This window comes from Mustela nivalis (genome assembly GCF_964662115.1).
Source record: "Mustela nivalis genome assembly, chromosome: 11".
NCBI classification, from domain to species: Eukaryota; Metazoa; Chordata; class Mammalia; order Carnivora; family Mustelidae; genus Mustela; species Mustela nivalis.
In genome coordinates, this window is record NC_139030.1 from 22,369,151 (window position 1) to 22,396,361 (window position 27,211).

The following is a 27,211-nucleotide window of genomic DNA, read 5'->3' on the forward strand; positions in this document are numbered from 1 at the left end:
CTGTTCAAACTCTTTTAAGTTCTGGCTGGTTTCTTTCTCCTATCTCTAGAATGCTCTGCAGGTAATACAATGCATCACAATATAATTTCTCTTTGCTTTCAGAGGTAAATAAGCTACCTTTCAGAAATTAAGTTACCCATTCTAATTAGGAGTTTATTTTTAGAGTTTCAATATACTTCTTATGAAGAAATAGAATAAATTAGTTGTGATTTAGATGGGGTATTACTTTGTTTATTAAATAATTTTCTATAAGTAAAGGAATAAATTATTTATCACTTCCTTGGCTTTGATCCTATGTTATTATGATTCTAAATTAGTGTATGGTTTAAGGAGATTTTTGACTCACTGATTAATTAATATGATGGTAGATTTGTAAACTCTTTAATTTGTCTTACTACAATGAAGCTTAGGGTTAGAGGTAGAGCTAAATGCTGGGATCCTAATATGTCAACTTGGAGCTCCAGGTTTTATAAGAATGTCAAATAATTTACGTAAGGTACAAAATCAAAAAGATATAACTTGCTTAAATTCATGCTTAAAATGAGGTAGATTGCTCATATTCGAGACAAACAACTTTTAAGTCTTTCTAATAGAGAACTCTTCACTGGATATTCTGCTAATTTCTTGATATTCCCTCAAAATTAAATGTTAAATGGAAATAGTTCAGATAGGAATATCTATTGAATGGCATGTTTTCAGTGATAAGTAATGAGTATGCTAGGAATTGTGAATTCTTTACCAGTTGAGGTCTTTTCAGGTTAAACTTAGATTGCTCGGATACCTAAAATATGCTTAACTTTATTTAGAGACCTTATGAATGATCATCAAAGTAAGAATATAGACCATATGTACAATGACAGATTCTGTGGGAAGTGTGCTCATTTCTAACTTGAGCCAGCAATATCCTCTTCTGCTCAATGACCAAATGCATTTTGAACTGAAATTGATTATATTCAGTTTAGCACTTAATTATATTCTTTCTTGAATTTTTCTCTAATTTGTTCATGTGTAGTGGAAAGAATATAACATAGTTATGGTAGACTTTTAGTGTTGCCCCTTAGCTGTGTGTTCTACAATTTAGTTATCCTCTCTGAGACTCTATATGCTTATCTATAACATAGATATAGCATGTAACGTCTGTAAGACAATTTACTTCCTAGGGTCTTCTTATCCTATGTGAAGAGGCTAGCTTAGCAGTAGTTACTCAGTGTGCACCGATTCGCTCCTTGTCCTCCATTTTGTATTTCATCTTGCCTGAGTAAGCTGTATGATCTCTGGGTATTCAAGCTCAAGCAATAAAGTTATTAGTTTTATAAATGAAAGATAGTTAGAAGTGTATTGTATGTATGTGTGTAGTAAGAATGAAGGAGAGCAAGAAAAAGAGAGACTTTCTTGTAGCAGAAAAATAGTAGGAGTTTAATAAACATAGATTGCGTGGAACATGAAATACCGTTGTACATGAGCAAGAAGCACACATTCGGTCTTGGACTTTGAGGGAGTCTATCTTTACCCCACCCACGTTTTCCCCCACGCAAATTTAGAAACAATTGAGAATTAGTCAAAGTAGTTGGGGATCAAAATATCAGCCAATCCTCAACTCTATAATTAGATAGGCCTAACCACCTGGTTACAGCCCATGTTTAGACAACTAAAAATTTGATGACCAGGGCCCAGAACAGATAAAAATATGTGCATTCTAGGGGCACCTGGGTGGCTCAGTCGGTTAAAGCCTCTGCCTTCGGCTCAGGTCATGATCCCAGAGTCCTGGGATTGAGCCCCGCATCGGGCTCTCTGCTCAGCCGGGAGCCTGCTTCCTCCTCTCTCTTTGTCTGCCTCTCTGCCTACTTGTGATCTCTCTCTGTCAAATAAATAAATAAAATCTTTAAAAAAAATATGTGCATTCTATGAGCAGATAAATCCTAAAAAACAAGAAGGAGAGAGATGGAAGAGCTGTATTTGTCCACCTCCTTCTCCCAAAACCATGATTTAGATGCTCCTCATCTTTCCCAAAGAAGACACAAGTCGGGAAGAAGAAGAAAATCCTGGGAAATGAGCATAGTAGAGGTGGATATGTCCCTTCTCATGGGAGGAATCATCTAGGGGACTCCACCCTCACAGACTGGTACTAGGAAATTTTGTAAAATCCTGTTCCACCTTTCACTGTGTTTTTTACTTTTCCATTTAGCTACCTTGGCCTCCTTTCTGACCAAGCTTATTATATCTCGTTCAGACATTCACTGGCTGTACCTCCTTCCTACAATGCTCTTCTCCCTGAATGCTTTTTGCCCAACATTTTGGTTTCAGTTCAAATATCATGTCTTGATGAGCCTTTCTCTGACAGCCTTATTAGAAATCCCCTCTTCACATTCTCTTTCTTGCTCATACACAGGTTTCCCTCATAGCACTTAACCATTCTCCCAGTTACAAAGTAAGCTCCATAGCTTGTTCACTGCTTCAACACACTGAAGAGTGGTTGCCACGGAGTAAGTGCCTAAATGGTAATTGAATGAAAGATGAATGTATCAGTAATTCAGTAAACTTTTTGTAGGCTTCACTATATACCAAGCGATCTGCCAATTGCTAGTAATATTAAGATTAATAAGATGTCATTATTTTATTCAAGGGGCTTTTTGATAGAGGATTCAAATGCACAAACCTATCTTTTTTATAACAGGAATGAGCACAGAGTATTAGGCAGCCGAAGAGGGGGTCTTACTCTAGTGAAGTGTCAGAGGATGTAAGATTTGGTAGATCAGGAAATTCCAAGTAAACATGGAATACAAGTATCTTAAATATAGAAGAGGGGATGTATATGTGTGTGTGTGTGTGTGTGTGTGTGTGTGTGTATGCTTGACAGTGAGAGAGTACATTTTAATTAAATGAATTACAAGCAGCTAGTGGAGCTTGGGTTGCATAATGCATAATGGAGGAATGATAAGAAATAGGGTTAGAGAAATATGCAGGAGCCAGTTTATGAAAAGATTTATGCTATTCTAAAAAGTTTGGACATTATCTGGAATTCTAATAGACACTTTAAATTTTAAGCATGGGTGTGATAAAATCTGATTTGTGTTTTAGAAAAAAAAAATAGTACAGAAAATAATGAGGTTAGTCAGCATTGGAAACCAGTGGAAAATTATGAGAGCATTCAATTATCTGGGCAAGAAATGAAGAGAATCTGTTTTCTTGAATAAAAAAAAAATGTGAATTGTAGGTAACTGTATAAATTACCATAACTCAACATTATATAATAGTCTGTCTTCATGACCCAGTGTGTACTGAGTTCTTTGCCCATCCTGTGGAGTTCACGTAACTGGATGATTATGCAAACCCTCTCTCCTTCTCAAGGAATTTAAATGCTAAGAGAGAAGAAGAACCGTAAGCAACTGTCAGAACTCTGGGATGGAGCAAACCCTTCCTAGTCACCTCTCTGTATACTTCCAAGCTTTAAAATGATCACCAAGATGGAGGGGATCTCGTTAATTCCCCACATCACCATTGTTTTTATCAGGACCAGCACCATGATTTGCAAGGCCCACTGCAAAATAAAAATGTGGGGTGCCTTGTTTATAAATTATTAAAAGTTTCAAGACAGCTGTAGCAAAACATTAAACTAAGAGCCCTACCAAGCCTGGGACCCTGTAAGCTTGTGGCTTTCTTTAGGGGCCAGGTTTTTAACTGGTTTTGAATTTTACTTCCTGGGAACAGTTGTCATTATTGGATTGCCATTTTATTGGACTGCAATGCTGCTTGCATTTGACTGAGAACATTCAAGTGTTGGAGGCATAGGATAGCAAAACAGACCAGTAAGAACACATACTTTGGATGCAGACTTCTTGAGTTTCGAGTCCTCTTTATTACATACTGGAATCTTGGACGAGATACAAAACTTCTCTGTTCCTCCATTCTCTGACCTCCAAATGGGAATAACAAGAGTAACTGTGTTTTAGGATTGTTATGAGCATTGAGCTGATTTATGCAGAACACTTGGCAGGGGAATGAATCATGGCAAGTGCCTGGGTTGTTTTTTGTATTATTTTAAAGATTATATTCTGGAAAGTAAACCTTGCTTCATTCCACATAGTGCAGATACCACCATTCAGAGTGAGGTTTGTCATTGAATGAACAAAAATGGTTAATATTAATGTTATGTCTGAATATTCTTAGAAATAATCCAGCTGTGTGTGAAAGGGAAGGGGTATAGATTAAATAAAAGCATAGCCATGTGATTATTGAAGCTGATGGATGAATATATTGGGCTCATTTGATATGTTTAAAAATTTCCAAAATTAAAAAGATAAATGTTTTAAATTGAGTTAAAAATGAACTTCTTCAGCTTTCATTTTTCTGTGTGCCAGCAGATTTTCTCCAGCTATATCATCTGCCTTACTGGTAGAAGTCTCCAACTTTCCTTTCAAGAAAAAGATATTTGTAGATGGCTGTATTTTCATCCAGTCATGATTTTTTACACACCCATCTCCTTATTTATTCAACAATCATTTATTAGATGCCTTCTAGGTTTTAAGCACTACAAGACCTGGAGAGCAGAGAGAGACAAGAAGACAAAAGTATGCAACGTGGATCTTTCTAGAGGCATGGAAGCATGGGAAGAGGGCTACTTGGCTGAGGATGGAGTGGGAAAGACTTCTTGAAAGAGGTGACCATCTGTTCAGTCTCAAGCATAGGGGGTTACCTAGAGGTAGAGGGAGAATAAATACTCTTAGCTTACCCCAACACAGTTGCTACATATTACCAGGTTCCAAACCCTGAACTAATTCCATTCCATTATCTGTTTCTTCTTCTTCAAAGCCCCAAAGGATTATTTCTAATTATTTCCTTTCAAGGTACTAGAAGATAAGTATTTTCCTAAGTTCCCAAACCTGACTGATATTCCAGACTCACCGATACTAAGTCGTTATTACATCAACACTAAGCCAAAAAAGGAATTCAAGAGCAAGAGACTTTAGATTGATGCAAACCATTTTTTACTTGTAGACACATCCGAGAAGGGACATTCCAAAAAGTTGCAGAAACCAGGATTTATGTGGTTGAGCCATAGTGAATGGTGGTGTCTTTTGAGCATGCCAAGCAGATGGCCAAGTGATACACTTCACTTATCTATGAGAAGAACAGAGGATCTGAGGGTCTGAAGTTGCTAGTTATATATCCCTGTGCTTGTCCTCATTATGCGGTGACACATAAGCTTGACCTGGAAGTCCTTTTGTACTCTAGCTGTCAACACAATGCGGGGCAGGAATAGCAACCTTTTATGCCCATGAAGGCATAAAGCATTAAGAAGTTAGGGTAATATGGATTATTTAAAAGAGTTGTTATGAATATATGGTTCAGTGTTCATGCCTAATAAGGATTATGTCTTGAGTTTATACCTTGATGGCATCTGTGTCCCTCAAACCTGTCTATAAATAGTCCAGTGTGGTTGCAGAATACCGTACTCTTAAGGCTGATGGAGTGCAATGCATTAGGGATCTGTGTAGCAAGCAGCCACTAGACGTTTCATCTGCTAAAATGAAAAGGGTTCTGCATGGAGGGAAAATAAATCCCTGTCATTTCAGCACGGGTTGGCAAGAAGAAAAGACAAGTGCAAATTGTCATTATAAATAGTGTTGTTAACCCTCCTCATTTATAGTACACATTTCCAATTATACCCATTATGATGTACTTAGCTAGAGGGCAGGTTGCATTTTTAAAATGTGTTGAGAGCATTAATGATTTAGCTAGTGCTCATTTGTTTTCTGTTGCTTGGTTAAGCATGCTGCATTGTCTTTTTCCTGTTTTACATAGCGGAAGAATAAGACTTGCCAGCTTTCAATGTGCTAAATCAGTGATTCTCTGCCCTGGAGATTTTTTAAACATACAAATATTTGGTCATCACCCACCTGAGATTCTGATTTACACAGTTTGTGTTGTGAGTTGCGGGGGGGGGGGCATTAGGAGTTTGTAAGAGCATCCCTTGAGATTCTCATACGTAGCGAGCATTAAGGACCACATGGGTTGAGTCGAAAGCAAGATCAGTTGTGGGTAACTCCAGTTATCATATGTAGAGAAAGGAAGGGCCACACTCCAAGGTGGTCACTATTTGATAAGGTCAGCTTTACAAATTGCAAATGTTTTAAGAGCTGCAGTGATGAGCATAACAAGTAGAGGAATTTGGAGATAATCTCTAGAAATTAGAGCTTTTGCATAGGCTTCAGTGAGTGTTCGGTAAGTACCATAGAGAGAGCATGTTTATTTGCCACAATGGCCATCCTAGATAGTTTATGCAGATAAAACCATGAGTTGCTTCATCTGAAATTAAGGGTTCACATTTTTAAAGAATAAGGAACTTTAAGTGGACAGGCACTCACATATATTACATTTGCAAAATGCTTTAAATCCAATTTAATTAGGCATTCCTAACAGGTGTCCTATGAGTTGGCCCAGCGGTATTACCCACATAGGATAAGCAAGAAAATTGAAGCTCTCAAAGGTTAAGTGTGTTGCCCAAGGTCATATAGCAATTCAGTAATGAGCTAGGATTAGAAATCAGCCCTGGAGGTCCTGTCCATTGCCAGAGCCATTGAATGTGGCCTCTGTTGCAAAGTGAATGATGATTATGAACATTTAGGGATATAGAGTACATTTTTTTTTCAGGCAACATTTTAAAAGAAGTATATGGATATCCTGGAGCTTATTTTCAACAGTCCTAGGAAGTTGAGCAGAAAAGCTTTGCAATTTTATTTAATTTCATTGGTATATAGATACGCTCAGTGTTCATTTTGAAGTACTTGGAGGTCTAGGCTGAGAGGGAACTTTGGGGGGTGGAGGAGACTACTCTTGATGTATTTGCTTTCTGTCTAGAATACCAAGATGATGAGGAAAGAAGAAGATGAAAACTCTCCCCTCAGATTTCTTCTAGGGCATTGTGATGGGCCCTATTTAAGCCTTCCATTTCTCCTCAACGAGTGTAGTGGATCAGTGGGCTTTGAATAGTGTATACAAAGTCTATATTATCATTTCTGAATACTTATAAAACTGTGGAGGACTTCTACATTATTATCCATCCATCAAGTTTCACTTCTGCTTCACTGGGGAGATTTAATAATGCATGTATGTACATTTCAGTATCACGCTCAGCACCTAGGTGCTTCTCCTACATAGAGCAGAAACCTGATAAATATTTAACGACAGGGACAACAGTGTCTGTGGTAAGTGCTTCCCTCCAAGAACTGAGAGTCACAGTATCTCTTTCTCCAGATTTAAGTAGGAGACAGCTGAGCTGGTGGTGAATCCTCATTTGTACCTTTTCTAAAAAAGAAATCTCACCAATGGCTGTGACTAGACTAGAAAGGGGCATTCTCTTGTGTATAATTAGTCAGTAGAGAGAATGTTCCTTCTAGGGGATTTGATGTTGAAGAAACTTGTGCTGTTTACCATCATACTGTGATCTCTGTCTGTCCATAGATCTGACTTAGAAACAGACTTCTTAATGACCATTTGGAATTTTTGCCAAGTGAAAGTTGTTTTCTCCTTCTATTCATGCTTCACTTTGAATAAATACCACTTCTGTTTAGTTATATAGCTTTCATTCATGATGTTTCTATCATAACAACACATATCACGTAACTCCAGTCAGTTATCTTCAGGTAAGCCCTATACTTTCCTTTACCTTTCAATTTTAATTTAATTCATGAAGAAGTGTGCTTGGGGCACAGGACCATCTTCTTTGGATGCACGGGCTGCTATCTGAAGCAGAATTCTCTGGCAAGAAATAAAAAGGCCCAGTGATCCGTTTGAACAGATAATTTTAAGAGCAGTGTACCTTTTTCATACATTTGAAATGCAAACCTATGCTGCAGTGAGAAACAAAATGTGCTTGTTTCTTGTATTTGCAAGGGGAGTGGTCTTTTGTTCAGAGTGATCATATAATTTTCATGCAAACAGAGCCACTTCTGAAAGTGAGTGGATGAGCTCTTCTTATGTAAGCCGGGATAACTGGCATTAACTAAGACTTCTTTGAGCAAACAAGGGATTTGATCACCTTTTCTGTTCCTCTTCTATGATACCAGAAAACGGTTGATACAAATTGCCTTGCAATTGTAATTTAATTTACCAGGAATGTGAGATGGTTTTCAGCCACTCATGGTCTACTCCGGATGCTTGGAACATGGCCCGAGACAGCACTGAATAGACTGGATTATCACAGTTTTCTTTAAATATGAAGAAGCCTCAACTCTTGAAGGGTTTCTACATTCATATATATATATATATATATATATATTTTTTTTTTTTTTTTTTTAATCTTTTTTCTCACCTTCTGTCATGAACTCATGTTGGAGAAGATTCCTGGTACCAGGCAATATGCACATGCTTTACGAGCAGTATTTCGTTGAATCCTCCTGGGAATCATATGAACTAGACCCTTTTATTTGGTCTGTTTTACAGCCAAGGAAGCTGAGGTTTAGCAAGATTAAAGGACTTGCCTGGAATCTAGTAGGCACCCGAGTTGTTACTAAACCTCAGGAAGTACTTACATGTGGTTCTTTATATGATAAGCATCTTCAAATATTGGTGCCATCCTTTTGCTTCAAGATCAATTACATAGGAATCACGAGTAGATTTTTTGTTCTGTTTGTTTAATGGTGAACTTGATATGTAAATGGGGAAGAGGACCAAGAGCACCCGATGAGAATCTAGAGTCTTAAGGCAACAAACCTAGGAGAATGTTGGCGCCATGAACCAGAATGAGTCGCTAAGATCTCTTAGACCCATTAATAATGAAGATAATTGAGAAACAAGGGAAAGCCAGAGCAGTGATTTTTTTAAAATCTTCTTTCAGATTTCTGCAGATTGATATCAGCATATCTGCTGATATTCAGTAGGTATTAATAGATACTGCTGATACACAGTAATCCCACGTGTAGTTTACACACCTGCTTGCTTTTGGAAGACCTCCCCTCCTGTGCTCATCTGTATGCCTCTCTGTCACCCAGGGCTTATACTCACTATGCTCTACCATGTTCCACTTGCTCTTTATCTACACTCACACTTCAGATCAGTTGGAAGCTTAGCGGGTCCATTCTTTAGCCCTAGTCTTTGGTTGACAAACCCTGACACCAGGGACCAGCACTCATGATCTTCAGTTCAGTATGAAATGCCGTCCTTGCCTGGCTGTGAACCACCCAGAGCTACTCTTACAGACCAGTTTCTTCCATCTTTGCTACCATCTTTCTGGGAAAATAGTGGAATGGACCTTCACAGAGAATCTATAAATATTTCATATTCTTTCTATATCGATAAGTAACTCACTTGTATATTTCTGATATTAAATATGGCTCTTGATGTTTAAGCTGCCATCTTCTCTAAATGTTACTTCTTTTGACTATAAGTATTAACTTAAGTATGATTATGTCTGATGACTAAGTGGTGATAAAATATGCATAAATCAAAACTGAATTTAGACTAGTTGTTTATTAAGCATAATCATGCTTGAACTGTTACTTATGTTTGCAAACAGGAACTTTATTTTTTAAAATTTTTTTAAATTGTATTTATTTACTTGACAGAGAGAGTAGAGATCACAAGTAGGCAGAGAGGCAGGCAGAGAAAGAGGGGAAGCAGGCTCCCTAATGAGCAGAGAGCCCAATGTGGGGCTCGATCCCAGGACCCTGAGATCATGACCTGAGCTGAAGGCAGAGGCTTAACCCACTGAGCCACCCAGGCACCCAAACAGGAACTTTAATTTATTGTTATTTTTTCATAGGTCCTAATGAGATTGGAAACATCACTCATCAAGCCCCACAAGCACTATTATTGGCACTTGAAACCTTCTGCCAACAGAGTACTCCTGGAGAATTAATTAAAAAGGAAGAGGTATCCCTTGGGAATAACAGAGGAGTGAGGCTGGGAACTCCTCCCCGGATGCTCCCTGCTCTTTGTTTCACCATAAAATCTCATATGGAAAGATTATGGGCTTTGATATCTGTTTAGTTACAGTTTTACTGGCATTCTTTTAATAGCTTTAGAACTAGCTAGGTGACTTTGGGCAAAAGATTTATCTCTTCCACCCTCCATTTTCTTATCTGTAAAGTGGGATCAATAATAATAATTTTAAAATAAGTGAAAATGGTGGTAGTGATATCAGCCTCATAAAATATTTTAATAATAAAATGAGACAGCATATGTAAAATACCCAGAAGCAGATCTGATATATACTAAGGAGATAATTTTTGGAAACTTAAAATGCATTTTACACACGTATGTAATCCAAATACTTTCCACCTTCAAAGCCACTATTTTCCATTCTCTGTCTACTTCCCTGAAATCCATTGCTGTGTATTCAACAGAAAGGGGGGCTCTGTTGGACACCAGTTCCTGAGATCGTTAGCCTTTTGCTCGTCCTCTGTTGTCTGACTTCTGACTTTGACGCTGGGTGCTACTGGAAGCATCCTCTTCTGTTGCTAATAACTTCTTGGATTTCTGGAATTATTGTCCTTCCTTGGTACAAAACTGCTCCCTTTAGGCTGGCCTGAAGTCGAGTTGGAGTGAGAAGACTACTGACTACTCCATCCCAAGTCAGATGTTGCCTGCCCTTAAGTTTCCATGACACCAGCTAAACCATATCTCTTGTGCATAACTGACTCTTCCACAGGTCCGGTTATAAGTTGAGGTACTTTTATCACAGAAAGTGGAAAAACCCTTTAAAGCCAAATGCTAACTATGACCCTTCCAAAGTTTAGGACAAAGAAAAGCATCACACAGAAAAAAAAAAAAAAAATTAGCACCTATCTCACAGATCTTGGTGTTGTTTCCTTATGTCAAGATCATCGTTTATCTCTCTTTTCTTCTTTGAAAACATACACATTTTTTGTCATGTCTGTACAGTGTCAATCAGTTTTCTTTCTGAAAAAATCTAGCTTCTATTTTAAAATTTTGTTTTGCCCATAGAATCCATCCCTCCACCTGAATGTTTGTAGGGCACGATATTCAATGCAACTGTGTTCCCCAAACTTTGAATGGCTTGACTTGCAATTATATGATAAAGCAGAAAACCTTTGTGTGGGAATGTTCATTGTGTGTGTGTGTGTGTGTGTGTAACTGTTTGTGTGCACACACACACATGAGCATGCAGTGTGAAGGGATGAACATTGATCCATGTTCTCTCTTAAGTAAGGTAAAGGCATCTGTTTCATTTTTCCTGTTCTCTTCAGTTTTTATTTCTGGGTCTCCTAACATAACACTTGGACAACACACACACACACACACACACACACACACACACACACACACACACAGAAAAACCCACACAAGTACAAATCCTAAGGATAAGCAATAATTATCACTGTAAGTACAGTGTAACTGGAATTAACTGGCAATGGGAGAAGAGACTTATTCCTAAAAGCATAATTATTTACAAAGCTGGCCACACCCAAATGTAGATAGTTTTATATAATTATGTAGAACTTTTTTTTTCTTTATTGAAGTATAATTGACATACAATATCCTGTTAGTTTCAGGTATACATTATAGTGATTCAATATTTTTATGCCTTATGAAATGATTCCCATGATGTGTAGTTAGCATCTGTCACCATAGAAAGTTATTAGAATATTATTGACTATATTCCTGAAGCTGAAAAGGACATCCCCATGACTTATTAATTTTATAACTGGAAGTTTGTACCTTGTAATCCCCTTTCCCTATTTCACCCCCCTATCTCAGCCCCCTTTGGTAACCAACAATTTGTTTCTTATAGCTACAAGTCCGTTTCTATTTTGTTTTGTTTGTTTGTCTTGCTTTTTAGATCCTATGTATAAGTGAAATGATATGATACTTGTTTCTCTGTCTGACTTTCTTTTAGCATAATGTCCTCTAGCTCCTTCCAAGTTGTTGCAAAGGGCAAGATCTTATTCCTTTTATCTGACTGAATAATACTCTATTGGGTATATATAGCACATTTTTTTTATCCATTCATCTACTGGTAGACACTTAGATTGCTTCTGTATCTTGGCTACCCTAAATAATGCTTCAGTGAACAGAGGGATACACATAGATCTCTTCAAATTGATGGTTTCATTTTTTTTTTCAGATAAATAACCTGAGGTGGAATTGCTGAATGTATGGTAGTTCTATATTTAATTTTTTGAGGAACCTCCATACTGCTTTTATTCCCAGCAGTGCACAAGGGTTCCCTTTTCTCCACATTCTCACCAGCACTTGTTTTTGTGTTTTTGAGAATAGCCAATTTGACAGAGTGAGGTAATATTTCATTATGGTTTTGATTTGCAAGTCCCTGGTGATTAGTGACGTTAAACGTCATTCCATGTGTCTGTTGGCCATCTGTACATCTGCTTTAGAAACATCTATTTAAGTCCACTGCTCATGTTTCACTTTTTTTTTATATGAAGTTACCTGAGTTCATTATGTATTTTGGATGTTAACATCTTACCAGATATATAATTGCAAATATCTTCTCTCATTCAGTAGGTTGTCTTTTTGCTTTGTTGTTTGTTTTCTTTGCTGTGCAAAAGGTTTTTTTAGTTTGATATAATAAATATAATTGTTTATTTTAGTTGTTGTTGTTCATGCCTGACAGACTGGTCCATGAAGTATTGCTAAGATCAATGTCACAGAGCTCACTGCCTATCTTTTCTTTTAGAAGTTTTATAGTTTCAGATGTTATATTCAAGTCATTAATCCATTTTTAATTTATTTTTGTGTATGGTATAAGATTTTGGTCCAAGTTCATTCTTTTGCATGTAGCTGTGCTGACACCATTCATTGAAGAGACTGTCTTTTCCTCGTGATATATTCTTGTCTGTTTTGCCATACATTAATTGACCATACATGTGTAGATTTATTTCTGTTTCTATTTTATTTCTATTCTAAACCATTGATCTGTATGTCTATTTTTGTGCCCATACCATACTGTTTTGGTTACTGTAGCTTTGTAGGATACTTTGAAATCAGAAAGTCTGATTGATTCCTCCACGTTGTTGTTTTTTCTCAGTAGTGCTTTGACTATTTGGGATTTCTGTTTGTGGTTCTATACAAATTTGGGGTTTTATACAAATTTTAGTATTTCTTATTCTAGTTTAGTGAAAAATAACATTGGTATTTTGATGGGGATTGCACTGAATCTATAGATTTTTCTGGGTAGTATGGAAATTTTAATAATATTAATTCTTCCAATCCATGAGCATGGTATATCTTTCCATTTATTTTTTTTTTTCTTCTTCAGTTTCTTTCATCAGTGTCTTGAAGTTTTGTTTTGTTTTGTTTTTAGATTTTATTTATTTATTTGACAGAGAGAGAGATCACAAGTAGGTAGAGAGACAGGCGGGATGGGGAAGCAGGCTCCCCACTGAGCAGAGAGCCTGACCCAGGGCTCCATCCCAGGAGATCATGACCTAAGCTGAAGGGAGAGGCTTAACCCACTGAACCACCCAGGTGCCCCAGTTCTTGAAGTTTTGAGAGTACATGACTTCTACCTCACTGGCTAAACTTATTCCTAGGTATTTTATTATTTTTAATGCAATTATAAATGGGATTATTTTCTTAATTTTTTTTCTTTCTGATAGCTGATTGTTAGTGTATAGAAATATGACCAATTGCTACATGTTAATTTTGTATCCTGCAACTTTACTGAATTCATTTATTAGTTCTAATAGCTTTTTTGATGGGATCTTTAGGGTTTTCTAGATGTAGTGTCATGTCATCTGCAAAGAGTGGCAGTTTTACTTTTTCCTTTCCAATTTGGATGCTCTTATTTCTTTATCTTGTCTAATTTCTGTGACTAAGACTTCTAATACTATTAAAGTGGGAAGAGTGGCCATTTTTGTCTTCTTCCTGAACTTAAAGGGTAAAATTCTCAGCTTTTTACCAGAACTGTTTTAATTACACTTTCCCCACCCCCTCTTTAACCTTCTATTTTATACACCTCACTGGACCTTAAGTACTTTTAGAAAAGGGCAAATTATAACATTCTTTCCTGTCATGTAGTAACATGTTTGTCTCCTTTGATTTTATTAGCATGTCCTGGCAGGAAAAAGATGGCCCACTCAAATGGGGCATTGGGAAAAATTTAATGAAGGGGTTATTTCCAAAATACTGGGAAGGGTTACTTAAGCTCACAGGCGATGGTTTAGCACCTGGACTAGTGACATTTAGGAGCCTGAAATTTGATAGAGGTAGGAACAATTAGTAGAACTGTAGCTGGAGGAGAGGGCCATTTCATAGAAACCATTGCTTTTGGTTTGGGTAGAGAACAAACTGAGGTAATATAGAAAATGAAATCTGTTGGAATAAATTCCCTGATCTTTCTCTTTTCTTATCATTTTTTCTCCTTATATTGTGTGCCCCATCCCTCTATTGGCCAAACCCAACCAAAAGCCAATGGATAAGGGAGTCACTGATATACTCCTATGATTAGTTTCCTGGCTAGACTGCAGATTAAATATGGGGGAAGAAAAAAAAAAAAACAAAGGAGGGGAATAGGACTGTAAGTAGTTGGAAAAGATCCTATGCTTAACTTAGTCAAGATCATGAAGTGTATAAATATGTTGGTTTCCTTTTCTTTCCATAATCTCATTAAAATAATAGAAATGAATTATAAAAGCCCTAATTCCTTGTTAAAAAATATAAAGAGGACCATCAGTGGATGAGAGCTCTAAACTCATTAACAAAAAGCTTAGTATCAAGACTAAAGATCAGAAAAAGTGATGGTGCAGCACATGAAGCTATGACTTAACTTATCAGGAATGTGCATGGCAAGAGAAGAGGAAGCTCATCTATCCATGAAGATTCTTTTGAACGGTAGTGGTTGGTCTGATAGAGGGCAAGAATGAGGAGTGGGACTGGAAAAAAGTGGGTTATTTAAAGCTTTTAAACAACTATCATATGATCTCCCTGATATGAGGAAGTGGTGATGCAACATGGGTGCTTAAGTGGGTAGGAGAAGAATAAATGAAACAAGATGGGATTGGGAGGGAGACTAACCATAAGTGACTCTTAATCCCACAAAATAAACTGAGGGTTGCTGGGGGGAGGGGGTTTGGGAGAAGGGGGTGGGATTATGGACATTGGGGAGGGTATGTGCTTTGGTGAGTGCTGTGAAGTGTGTAAACTTGGTGATTCACAGACCTGTACCCCTGGGGATAAAAATATATGTTTATAAAAAAATAAAAAATTTAAAAAAATGTAAAAAAAAATAACCATTAGAGCCATAAAAATAGTGATACAATTATAAAAAACTGAATGGTGTTGCAAAGTAAACTCCCATCAGTTATAACAGAAAGTCAGTAAATGATGCCTAAAGTTAATGAATCAAGAAAAAAATGACATAAGCTTATTATTTATAGATTTGGAGATAACCACAGAAGAACTAAATAGAGTTCAAAATGTTCTAGAAGGAAGACGGGGAATTGGTTGTGGGTCCGTTGTTTCTCACTATAAGTCATTGTACTAAAGATTTTTTAAAAAACTATATGAATATACAATTTTAATGAAAGCTTTTTTCCCCCCTTTTGTCATACTCCCCTTAGTTTACTGGCTTTCTAGAAATTTTCTTCTAAATGTAGTCAGATCCATCATCTGTCCCAAACCTACCAGTTAATTCCATTTTCTTCTACACTCCCCTTTCTCTTCATTCTTTTGTAACCTCCTCAACAAAGGCACACTCACAAGCCAAATGTACACATTTTCCATCTGAATGCAGCTCCCTTTCTCTGTGAATTCCATGCACCCATTTATGTCTCAGCAGTGTCTTTTCTCAGACTTACCTTGGTCCACAATGGCTTCAGCTTTTTTACTTTTTCTATTAAGATTTTAAGTCCCAGAATAAAATCTCTCTCCTCCAGGAACTGATTTCCAGAGACAAAAATGATTCCTCGTTCTTCTGTACTCTCCTAACAGTGCACACTGTTGATTCTTCTCACACTATTGATGTCTTAAACTTGTATCTCTATCTGCCTCCCTTTCTTTCTTTTTAATTGTAAGTTCAAGAATTTGAATCTTTTTATCTAGTGCAAATTTTGCTTATGGTGATTGAAATAGTTGCTAGGCACTGTAATATAATCGGTTTTTATTGTTATTGATTCAAGAGGAATCTAAAGATTATGAGATGAGTGTCCCAGCACCTTAAAGTAAACATGGCTGCCTTTACTGAGCTGCCTATTAATACTTCTCCTATTCAGCCAAACCAGAAAGTAGACAATATTTTGTTCTGTCACAATTTTAGTGCCTTTTCCCTAAGTTCCAATTATATACATATCATGTCAGGTTATGAGGAATACGAAATGTAAGAAACCAATATCCATAAATAAGTAAATTACTAATGTATTAATTTTAATGAGTGTTTGCATTATAAAGTCACCCACAGAGGGAAGTGCCTTGCTGGAGGGAATGAATCGCTCATAGTAAAACTAGGCCCTTAAGCTATTGTTTTGAGATCAAAGAGGGTTTCTTGGGTTCCTTAGGTTATGCCATGTAACTCTTACGCCATAGGTAATATAAATTTTGATGAATTTAAAGCATAGTAATACAGTTGGAAAATGGTCTTTTCATATGAGCTCAAATAGATTTGAAATCGCATTATTTAGGATTAATTATTTCACAGGAGTAAGATTGAGTATAATATGAAGTATTAATCCTTGGTTATTGCTTGTTATTCTCATTCCCTAAGTAGTCTGACCACGTATTCTTACTTCCTTCCACTTCCCTCCCTACTTCCTCCCTCCCTCCTTCCCCTGCCTTCTCTTCTTTTCTCCCTCCCTTCCCTTCTGTGAATAACCCTAAATTTTCCCCTGCATCCTCACAGAAGGACACTACAATTCTATTTTTCCTTTACTTCAGGAAATGCCACAGTAAAACAGTCTCGATACAGGATTATCATCCAGGAAGCAGCCAATGGAGGCCAAGAATGCCCAGATACTTTATTTGAAGAGCGAGAGTGTGAAGATATTTCATTGTGTCCCATATATCGGTAATTAGTTATCTTTTTAAATAATCGTTAGATTTTAGTATAAATCATGACCTATCTTCTTTATATAGTTTATGATTTTTAGTGAGAAATAAGATGAGATAATGTTTATCTTTAATAGTTCAATATTTCTCCCTCTTTTGAATATATTCAAAGGAGTAAAGAATATGAAAGTCATTTAACAGAAAAAAATAAATAAACATGTTTTGATTTTAAGTGAGCTGCTGGAGTTCTGCCACCCAGGCAATCAGTTTTAAGGATTAGGATCCAAAGAGATTTAGGATAAAGTCTTTACCTGGAAAACAAACACACGCATAAGTTACCTCATTCTATTGTTTTTATCCTAAAGCTTTTAATTAAGAACTAAGAATAACTATGTACTTTTAAAATAGTTATTTACTTTTATTTAAAAAAATTTGGTTTTTAAATTTTGTCATGTGCACATTTTAAGGAATTATCTACTTAGAAAAAGTTTAACCAATGGATAAAATAAAAAAAAAAGAAAGAAAATGACTTTTAAAGTATATATGGTACTTATATATTCCCTCTTGATGAACTGGTGATTATTATTTATAAAAGCAATCCCTGAGATTTGTGTGTTTAGTCATTAATGCTCATTCTTTTAATGTTGGATTGAAGCATTGCTTTAAAGTACATCTGGAATAAATTTTTTCACTGTTGAGTTTCATTGCTTTGTGCAAAAATGTCTAGTGTTTCTCCTGATTATTTGAAAAAACTATATCTTAAAGCTATGAAATTCAAGGGCTAATTTTCCAGGAAAATACAAGTTATTTTTCTTTTTCCTTCTTTCTCTCTCTTTATTTTTTAAAGAAGACTCCTCACATTAGATAATGTTAGAGTGTCATTGAAGAGTCTGCATTACTATCAATTCTATAATCCTTTATGCTCATTGTTTCTATCTAACGGCCAGTTTAAGGAGGATGTGAATCAATACTGGGAACATGCCCAGACTACCAGTTTTCTCTCATTAGCCACAGGGCTGCTATGGAAACACTGTCAATAGTCATCCCTTTGTACCATACATAAATATTGAAACTTCTGAGCCCAGCAAAAGAGCTCTTGGGGAAAGTAGCCAATTGAAAAAATTAACCAAATCAAATGTTATTAGGTATTTTTATGGACCCAAGGCTATTTATAATCAGAGAATATCCTAGATGTTATTAGTGAGATTTTTCCTTTCTACTGTCTACTCTCTTCACTCTGGTTGCATTTCATTTTAGCTACTCACGTTTGAACTTGTTTTCATCATTGACCTCCTGCCATTTTCCCCAGGAACTAGTTTTGCTATGTCTGGATTGGATCAGTGTTATCATTTCTCATGATGCCTAGTTTAGTATGTATACACATTATTAGCATGATTTTCTGTTCCTCAGTAAAGCAGCCTTGAATTTTGAACAACATGGTTCCAATTTAGTTTTTGCATCCCTTCTCATTGGTATGTTAGGGAGGCAAGTTAATATAGGATCTTTATCATTATCTTCTGAATCTTCTTTTTGATTCATTAAGGTGACATAATCACAGACTTACATAGTTAAAATAGAATCAAAATGTCTGTAGAAATTTTTTGTGAATTTGAGTATCTCCCAACACATTAAGTTAATAACCAAAAGGGAAGGCAGCATGGTGATGTAGCCTTACAGAGAACTGACCATGGGGTCAAGGGTGTGTAGCTGAACATCCAGGATTTTAGGAGGGACAGCTGGCCTCTGAGTTGTGCAATCTCAGACATTTAACTTAACCTCTCTGAGCCCAAGTTTCTCATTCCAAAACCAAGTTTAATGAGAGTCCTGAAATTCCTTCTGTTTCACTTTATGCAGCACACTGAACTAGACTGAACTCCATGGTCTCATTTCGATTTAGAAAGCCTCGGTAAACTGAAGGGATCTGAATGATTGCTACATCCTATTGAAAAATTGGACTAAAACCCCTTGCCATTTCAGTTTCTGTGTTTTGGAATTATACTAAATCAATCTATGCATGTGCAAAGTAAATTTACAATTATTTAAAATTAAGGGGTTCTTTAAATTGTGCTTTTCAGTTTAGGTGTTTCTTGATTTCTCAATTCCTCAACTATTTCTAGTATGAATGCCACTTGAGTGAGGTCAATATTATATTTTATACATATAACATATATATTACATATCTATTACATATAAACTGGTCAATAATATTACGTATATATTACATATGTAATATATGTAATATATACGTAATATTGTACATATGTATTGTACATACATATGTAATTTATATGTAATATTATTAACCAGTTTTGCAAGGTGAAAAAATTCTAGAGATCTTTATCTATCAATTATTTCATCTCACAAAACTGGCCAGTAATATTTTTGCTTCATGTTTTTGTTTTATTTTTTGAAGTAGCATCTCTTATTAGTGGTATTGGCTCTGGAAAGTGTGAACATATACTAAAGAAGGAGCAGAATCTGTGGTTACTCTTAAGGTTTGAGTTTTCTGGTACATTCTTTTTTTTTTTTTTAAATAAGGATTTTATTTATTTATTTGACAGAGAGAGAGATCACAAATAGGCAGAGAGGCAGGCAGAGAGAGAGGGGGAAGCAGGCTCCCTGCTCACCCCATATCGGGCTCGATCCCAGGACCCTGAGATCATGACCTGAGCCAAAGGCAGAGACTTAATCCGCTGAGCCACCCAGGCACCCCTCTGGTACATTCTGAAGACAAGTTTAAGGATCTAAGTCAGTCTGTCTTGTGGATCATAAAAATAGAAAATTTTGTTTACCTGAGAAAGGAAAACAGTGAGAAACCACAAGGCCTCCGCAGTGAATATTTCCTTTGAGAACTAGAAATACTGATGATTCATCAAAGGAGGATCTGTTCCTCTTCCATGAGATGAACTATCACATAAGATAGGTCCCTGTGACCCCCCCCATCACCCTTTTACTTTATGACTGATTGAGATATCTGAGTCACTTTAAAATCTTAGACACCACCTTATAAAAGCCTCAGAAGCAGAAGGTCAATTGTGAAAGTTTTCACCCCAAATTTTCAGATGTTCAAACCTTGATTCTCACCGGCTCCAATGGGACATAGGGATTTCTCTCTCTCTTTTTCCTTTCCACCTCTTCTTCCTCCTGCTCCTTCTCTCTTTCTTTTTCTTCCCCCCCCTTTTAAAAATAATTTTAGATAATATGGTAGGTAAAACTTCTCGATTGATCTGTGCTTTTAAGGATTTTTACTGCCGCCTTGTCCAATGGACTACAGCTTATATAGAAAATGTCCACATTTTTTAAAAATGGAAATACTGCATTAACCATGAATCTAGGATAGAGTGGACTATTTTCTTCCCTTTTGCTCCATTTTATGACATTGATTTTAAATCAGGTTTTATTGAATTACTGTTTTTATGATTTGGGGGTTTCAAATTTGTCCATTTTGTGTATTTCTTTTGTATGTTTGTTATGGTGAAATTTTTAGTTTGCTCTTCTTTGTAATCACAGATGGAAGCCACAGAAATGGAGCCCTTGTATATTGGTGCCAGAGTCTGTCAGGCAGGCGATAATGGGCACCAGTGAAGCCTGTGGAAAGGGGGTACAAACAAGAGGTAAGGGAATTTTAAAACAGTTTTTCTGTTAAAATGTAATATAAAATTACATTATTCTTATAAACTATTGCTTATTTTACATTTGAATAATTATGATATTATTGGACTGAGTTATTTATATTTATCGGTATTTGAGTTTAAGTTAGGCATTAAGTAATGTTGATATTATACCATCTTTTAACCATAACAAGCTAGTGTATCTGAGGACTATGCAATGGAAGCAGATTTCTGTTCTCAGTCATTTGCATATCTTAGTGCTTGTGTTCCAAACACATGTTAGACATAATCCAAGGAATGAAAAATATGTCTATGGTTAGACCCAACAGTAGTCATTGCACTTTTTAGGTGCTAATTTAATCTTTGTTAAATGAATTAAGGATAATTGAATGAATGGACTAATCTTAATAATCATGACTTAAATGTAATTGTTACATATATAGTTACTATGTGTTCTATATAATATGCATAGAAAGGAACTATTTAAATTCCTGGAAGACATTGCAAGTAGTCTTCTGGTTCAAAGTAAAAGTGCTTTTAATCATCAATGCCAAGGTGTGATGTATTGCAATCTCTGAAAAGTGCTCAGAGTCTCATCAGACTGTTCAGTTTCCTGTTTCATTCATAATCCAGGTACTAATCAAATGAGGCTTAATAAGAAGTGCTTTATTCTTAAAATCTAACCACTTTGTTGCTCAAGGGATATATGTAGCAAAATCAGACCCTGTGGAACCAACTGCATTAAAATGGCTTTATGATTTTTTCTAAAAGCTTTGTTTAGAATGAAGTGTCTCTTCCTGTTGCAAAAAAAAATTAATGTATTGGTTGGGATCAGTCAAGCCAGCAGCACAATAACTCCGTGCTGTATCTGTTGATTCAGAGCTGTCCCCTATGACAGAGAAGTCCCCCATGGCCAGGTGGCAGTCTTAACATCCAGGTCAATGGAATCTTATTGTGTCCTCTGGTGGAAGTATTGCTTCCTTTGGAACAAAGACCTATAGGGCAGCAAAACATAAGATCACAGGAGACAAGAAGCAAACATTTTACTAGTGAGTCACCAGAGGTTATAGTGAGTTATGCCACTTCTCTTCATTTCCTCCTCTTGATTCCTGGACCTATGAATCCTGCCTGTGGGGGAAACAGTACCCCAAATTAGGTGCTGATTCAGAGCATATACAGCCTTCTGTAAAACCTTATCTCAGCCCTGCAAGATATTGCCACCTGACTGGAATTGTAATTGAGTCTGCAAAAGACCTTTCCACCACTCTGTCAGGCCAGCTGCTTCAGGATTGTCGGGGACATGGTAAGATTAATGAATTCCATGAGAATGGACCCATTGCAATACTTTGTTTGTTGTGAAGTGAGTTTCTTGATCAGAACTATAGGCAAGGCATTCTGTAAGTCCATGGATAATGGTTTGGGCAGAAGTATTATTCTCAGGGAAGGCAAGTCCATATCCAGGATAAATTTCTATTCCAGTAAGAACAAAGCACTGTCCCTTCTATGATGGAAGTGGTCCAGTGTAATCAACGTACCCCCATGTAGCCAGCTCGTCACTCTAGAGAGTGGGGCCATATTAGGGACTTAGTGTTGCTGCCTGCTGCTGGCATATTGGGCATTCAGTGATGGCTGTAGCCAGTGGACGTTCATACTGCTGAGCCTGAGAATTCCTTCTATTTCTGCTACCATGCATACTTTCTTCATGAACCCATTTGATGATGGGAGGAGTCACTGGGGAAAGAGGGTGATGGTATCGTATGGTATAGTATCCATACTATTCCATTTGGCTGTTAATATATTTCTCTGCTGAAGTCACCCTTTGGGGAACATTCACATGGGACTCAAATATGTTCACATTTTTCCCCATGCAGTAAGGTCTATCTATGTAACTCTTGCCCAGATTTCCTTGTTACCAACTTTCCAATCACGTCCCTTCCAAGACCTTGGCCATAGAACAAAACCATTGGCCACAGTCCATGAATCTGTATGTAATCACATATCTGGCCATTTCTCCTACTAGGGAAAGTGAACAATGAGGTACATTGCTTTACATTCTATCCACTGGGAAGATTTCTCTTTACCTTTCCCTTTCAGGGGTATCTCAGGAAGGGTCAGTAGTGCTATAGCTGTCCATTTGGGGGTTTTGCCTAGATATTGTACAGAACCACCTCTAAACTAGGGCAGATTCTTCTCTTCTATCAACAGATTGTGGGGAACTCTCCTTGAGGCCATAGGTCTAGGCTGGGAGAGAGCAGGTACTGTAGCAGAAGTGGTGACTGTGGATATTTGCCCATTTTCTCATGTAACTTACTTATGCCTTCAGGACCTGTTTGGGCTGAATTGTCTATATACTGTGTCCATTTGATGATGTCTTACATTGTGGCTTGGGGTTTATTACATAATACCTGGTTCGTGAAGGCAGCCTGTTGGTGGCCCGTGATTAAGCCTTCATTCTCTAGCAAGACACAGTATCAGGCCAGAAGGTGTTTTGTAAAAGAGAATGCTTATCTGCAGAGGGTGGCAGGGCTTGGCTCCAAAACCCTGAGGACCTCTCCTGCAATTCACTTATAGAAGCCTCTAAAGTCTGAAAACAGAGTTCCTGTCTGCTACTGATGCTTGAGTAGCATTGGATCTGCAGGATCATATGGCCCAAGTGGGAGAACAAGGCCTGGACTACTATAGAGATTTTTCTCATTCTGGGACCTGCATAAAACTAGCAGCTTTTTGAGTCTCTTGGTAAATAGGCTGGACTAACACACTTGAATAAGGAATATGTTGCCTCCAAAATCCAAAGAGGCCCACTAGGTGTTGTGCCTAGTGCAAAAACTTATTCTTCATCCATAGAAGGGATATCTTCACAAGCCCTACACGACTGAAGCTCTAGAAATTTCCCTGGGGTAGAAGTCCCTGATTTTTTCAGATTTATTTCTTACCCTCTTATCACAATATCTGAAGTAGTGGCTACATCTTGGTTACTAGATCCATTCAGAATAATGCCATTCATGTAATGCACTAGTATGCTATCTGATTGAAGGAAAAGACAATCAAGGTCCCCACAGAACTAAATTATGAAATAGGGCTGGAGAGTCAATATACCCCTGAGGTAGGAGAGTAAAGGTGTGTTGCTGGCCTTGCCATCCAAGAGCAAACTGTTTCTGGTGGTCTTTATTATCTTCAGATACAGCGATATGTGAGGTTAGGGCTTTAGCATAGGAATTTGGGGTCATTTCAGTTTTATAGTAGTTACGCTTTAGAAATGATGTCCCTTTCAGAAGATTTATAGATGTGAATTTGACTGGCAAGTTAATTTCATTCAGGACATCTATGAAGCTAGAGAGTACATAAATTAAGGGAAAGGACCACCTCCTTAAAACATTTTACTTGCCTATGTCAGAAAATTGTTGTAATAATACGATCTTGTCATTGTAAGACCTTGACTACTTTCTACTGGAAAATTGTTATAATATATCTAGATCAGCAGGATCTCTAGGAATGAAGTTCTTTAAAAATGCCACTTTCGTGTGGCGCACAGGTTAACTCCATATGGTGGCTTAGATTTTGAGAGTTTGATACTAGCATATCATAATGGTTGGTTTTTACTGCAAAACCTTTTAGTAATTTCTGAGGAGATGTTGCTCCTAAATTATGTAGAATCTTATCACATAAATGGCAAATTATTTGTCTTAGAATAATTCTACTTTAGATTTCAAGTTAAACAGATTCTAACTGGAGACCTCATAGTCCCTTAGACTAGACAAGTTATCTCCTTGAGTTTTCTCTAAATTAGACACCAATATTAGAGAATTTGTAGTGTTTATCTGTTGGGAAATTTGTACTTTTAAAGTAGTGTCCTGGGTCTCCAATTTCAAGATAGTGAAGTAAAGACATTTCTACTCTGTCTTTTCTCCGGAGATTACTTCAAAACCAGCAAGGAAGATGTGAAACAATAAGAAAAAAAATAATGTCCAATGAGATATCGTTTGTAAAATTGCTCCAGAGAACAAGAAGCACATTAAACTCACCTTCAAGGAAATGAGGTGCCATCTGTAACCTCAGTCACAATATACAGTTTAGAAAGTGAGTGGAGATACAGGAAAGGACTTTGCAGAACAAGATTATGCTAAAGTGTTGGTAGGGGTGAAGGTGTGGAGGCTGAAGGGAAATGAAGTGATTTGTCCTGGAGAACTCCAGAAAGTTACCACATTCTGCAGAAGGAAGTAGATAAGTATGTGTTTGTGTCTGTGTGTGCATGCTTGTGTGTGTGTGTGTGTGTGTGTGTCTTAAGGGTTGGAGAAAACAGGGGCTTTTGGAAGTCTGATTAAAGGACAGTGAGTCATCAGAAAGTCATCCCTTTCCCTATTCTTGTGGGAGCCTAAAGGCTTGGTCTCTGGGGATGTAAAACCAGAGGGACAACCAGCAGAGGAGAGTGGAGGCCTAGCCTCAAATCAGGAGGATCAAAAGAAAGCCCAAGTAAGGAATTAGGAGACCCTCAGTTCTCTTCTTTCACATGCTTTAGCATGCTAGCCAGGTGGCTTTTATACTTTTCAGTTCCATGGATTCCCCTATCAATCTAAAAACACTTTAAATTTAAATTTCTCTTTGAGGAGTTTTAGAATCACAGAGGGAACATGAATTTAGACCATAAAATCATGGAAAGGCCAGCTTGGGGTTATAAATTCTCACAAGAGATTTTCCCGCCCCTCACCATCCAGTGTTTGATATGCAAGTGGCCTTGCCAAGGCATTTTGCTTTGCATGTTTCTCTCTACTTCACCCCTACATGGAGGAGTGGCTTTTGTCTTGTCATTTCTAGTGTGGATCCTTTTATGAGATTCTCTATAGTAGAACTTGAGGACATGACAAAGGAAACTGGGGTCTCTAAGATTTGGTAGAAGCTCTCAAGATGAAAGTTGTCTGGCTTGCTTACCTTGTATCCCAAGCTTTTACTCTGTTTTGTGCTTTATGGGTTATTTGATTTGGAGCCAGCCCAACAATACATTCAGAAAATACATGTTTTTTCAGTGGGTTTTTTTTTTCTTTTTTTCATTTGTAAGGTCTTTTATAATTTTTAAGCCATTATACTGCTCAAAACAGAGGTATTCATTGTTTTATCTTACTGTTTATATTGGTGACCTGGTTAATCGATTTGCAGTAAGAATACATTTATATTATACTCTTGTAATTAAAAAAAAAAAAAGAAAGGAAGGAAAATAAAAGGGCAAGTAGAATTACAGCTGGAACTAAATGTCTATACCATCTCCAAGGAAATGTGAATCTGGGGTTCCAACGTCCTAGCTGTCCCATACTTTCGGGAGAGCCATGGATTTTCTCTGCCCAGCTCCCTGTACTTAATCGGAATAAAGAAGGCATGGTTACTCAGCTTTTGTGGCAAATGAAAACACAAGAGGAATAAACTTATGTATTCTAACATTCTTTTTGATGAAACTGCCCTTAAAAGGATACAGAGTTCATACTATAAAAGAAAAAGTTAAAGGCGCTGCCATTCCTAGAAGGGGACTAAATTTGTCTGTGGACTGGTCTAATTCTTATAATGCGATTCACATGGCCTTGCCAGTGTGTGTCTTTTGGATGTTACTTTCTTCTTATTCATCAACTCTCTACCAGACGCAGAGTAGGTATTGGAGACTGAGGTTGTCCTGTCTACAATATCCTTGACTTCTACGATGGCCTATATTCTTTTTTGGTTTGTTTTCACTGAGCAGTGTGTATGTGGAGGCAGAACTCTGTCAGATTTTTTGTTCTTCCTTAATTGTTTTTTGTCCCTGTGAGAGGCCAAGTCTTATATAATAGTTTTGATGGAATCTGTGTCTTCTTTGCATCCAAGGGATCTCTTTAAATAAAGATCTTTTACAGAAAACAAAAAAGGCAAAATAATCCACTAACAAGATGAGTTTTGAGTTATGTTTACTCTTAAAAAGGGAGAAGGCTAGAAATAGGAAAAAGCTAAAGAAAAACACAATCTAAAGCCCTTAAATAATCAAGCAATAATACCTGATATTCAAAAATGCAAATTTGTATGAATTATATATTTGTATTGTCTGCCATTTTAACAAACCATGCTTTATTTCACATATTACTTCTTTTTTTTAAATTAAATTTTTATTTAAATTGTAGTTAGTTAACATAAAGTATAATATTAGTTTCAGGTATATGGTAGAATGATCCATTCATCACCCAGTGCTCATCCGGACAAGGACACTCCTTAATTCCCATCACCTATTCCATCCATTTTTCCCGTGCACCTCCCCTCTGGTGACCATCAGTGTGTTCCTTAGAGTCAGGTATCTGTTTCTTGGTTTGCCTCCCTCTCTCTTCTCTGTCTCTTTTCCCTTTGCTCATTTATATTGTTTCTTGAATTCCACATATAAGTGAAATCATATGGCATTTGTCTTTCTCTGACTGACTTATTTCACTTAGCAATGTATTCTCTTGCCTCATCCACGTTGTGGCAAATGGCAAGGTTTTGTTCTTTTTGATGGCTGGGTAATATTCCATTGTATAGATAGATACCACATCTTCTTTATCCATTCATTAGCCAGTGGACATTTTGGCCATTTCCAAATTTAGTTATTATAGATAATGCTGCTATAAATATTGGGGTGCATTCGATACTAATTGAAT

At 36.9% G+C, this 27,211-nt stretch overlaps 1 protein-coding gene across 2 annotated transcripts in view; it reads left to right on the plus strand.

Moving 5' to 3' along the window:
• Positions 1-27,211, plus strand: part of THSD7B (thrombospondin type 1 domain containing 7B) — an 824,611-nt gene that overhangs the window by 455,401 nt on the left and 341,999 nt on the right. For both annotated transcript variants that reach the window (XM_082689340.1, XM_082689339.1), the window contains exons 11-12: positions 16,849-16,978; positions 20,470-20,573. In XM_082689340.1, the coding sequence (XP_082545466.1) occupies positions 16,849-16,978; positions 20,470-20,573 (234 nt within the window). The remainder of the gene's footprint in view (positions 1-16,848; positions 16,979-20,469; positions 20,574-27,211) is intronic.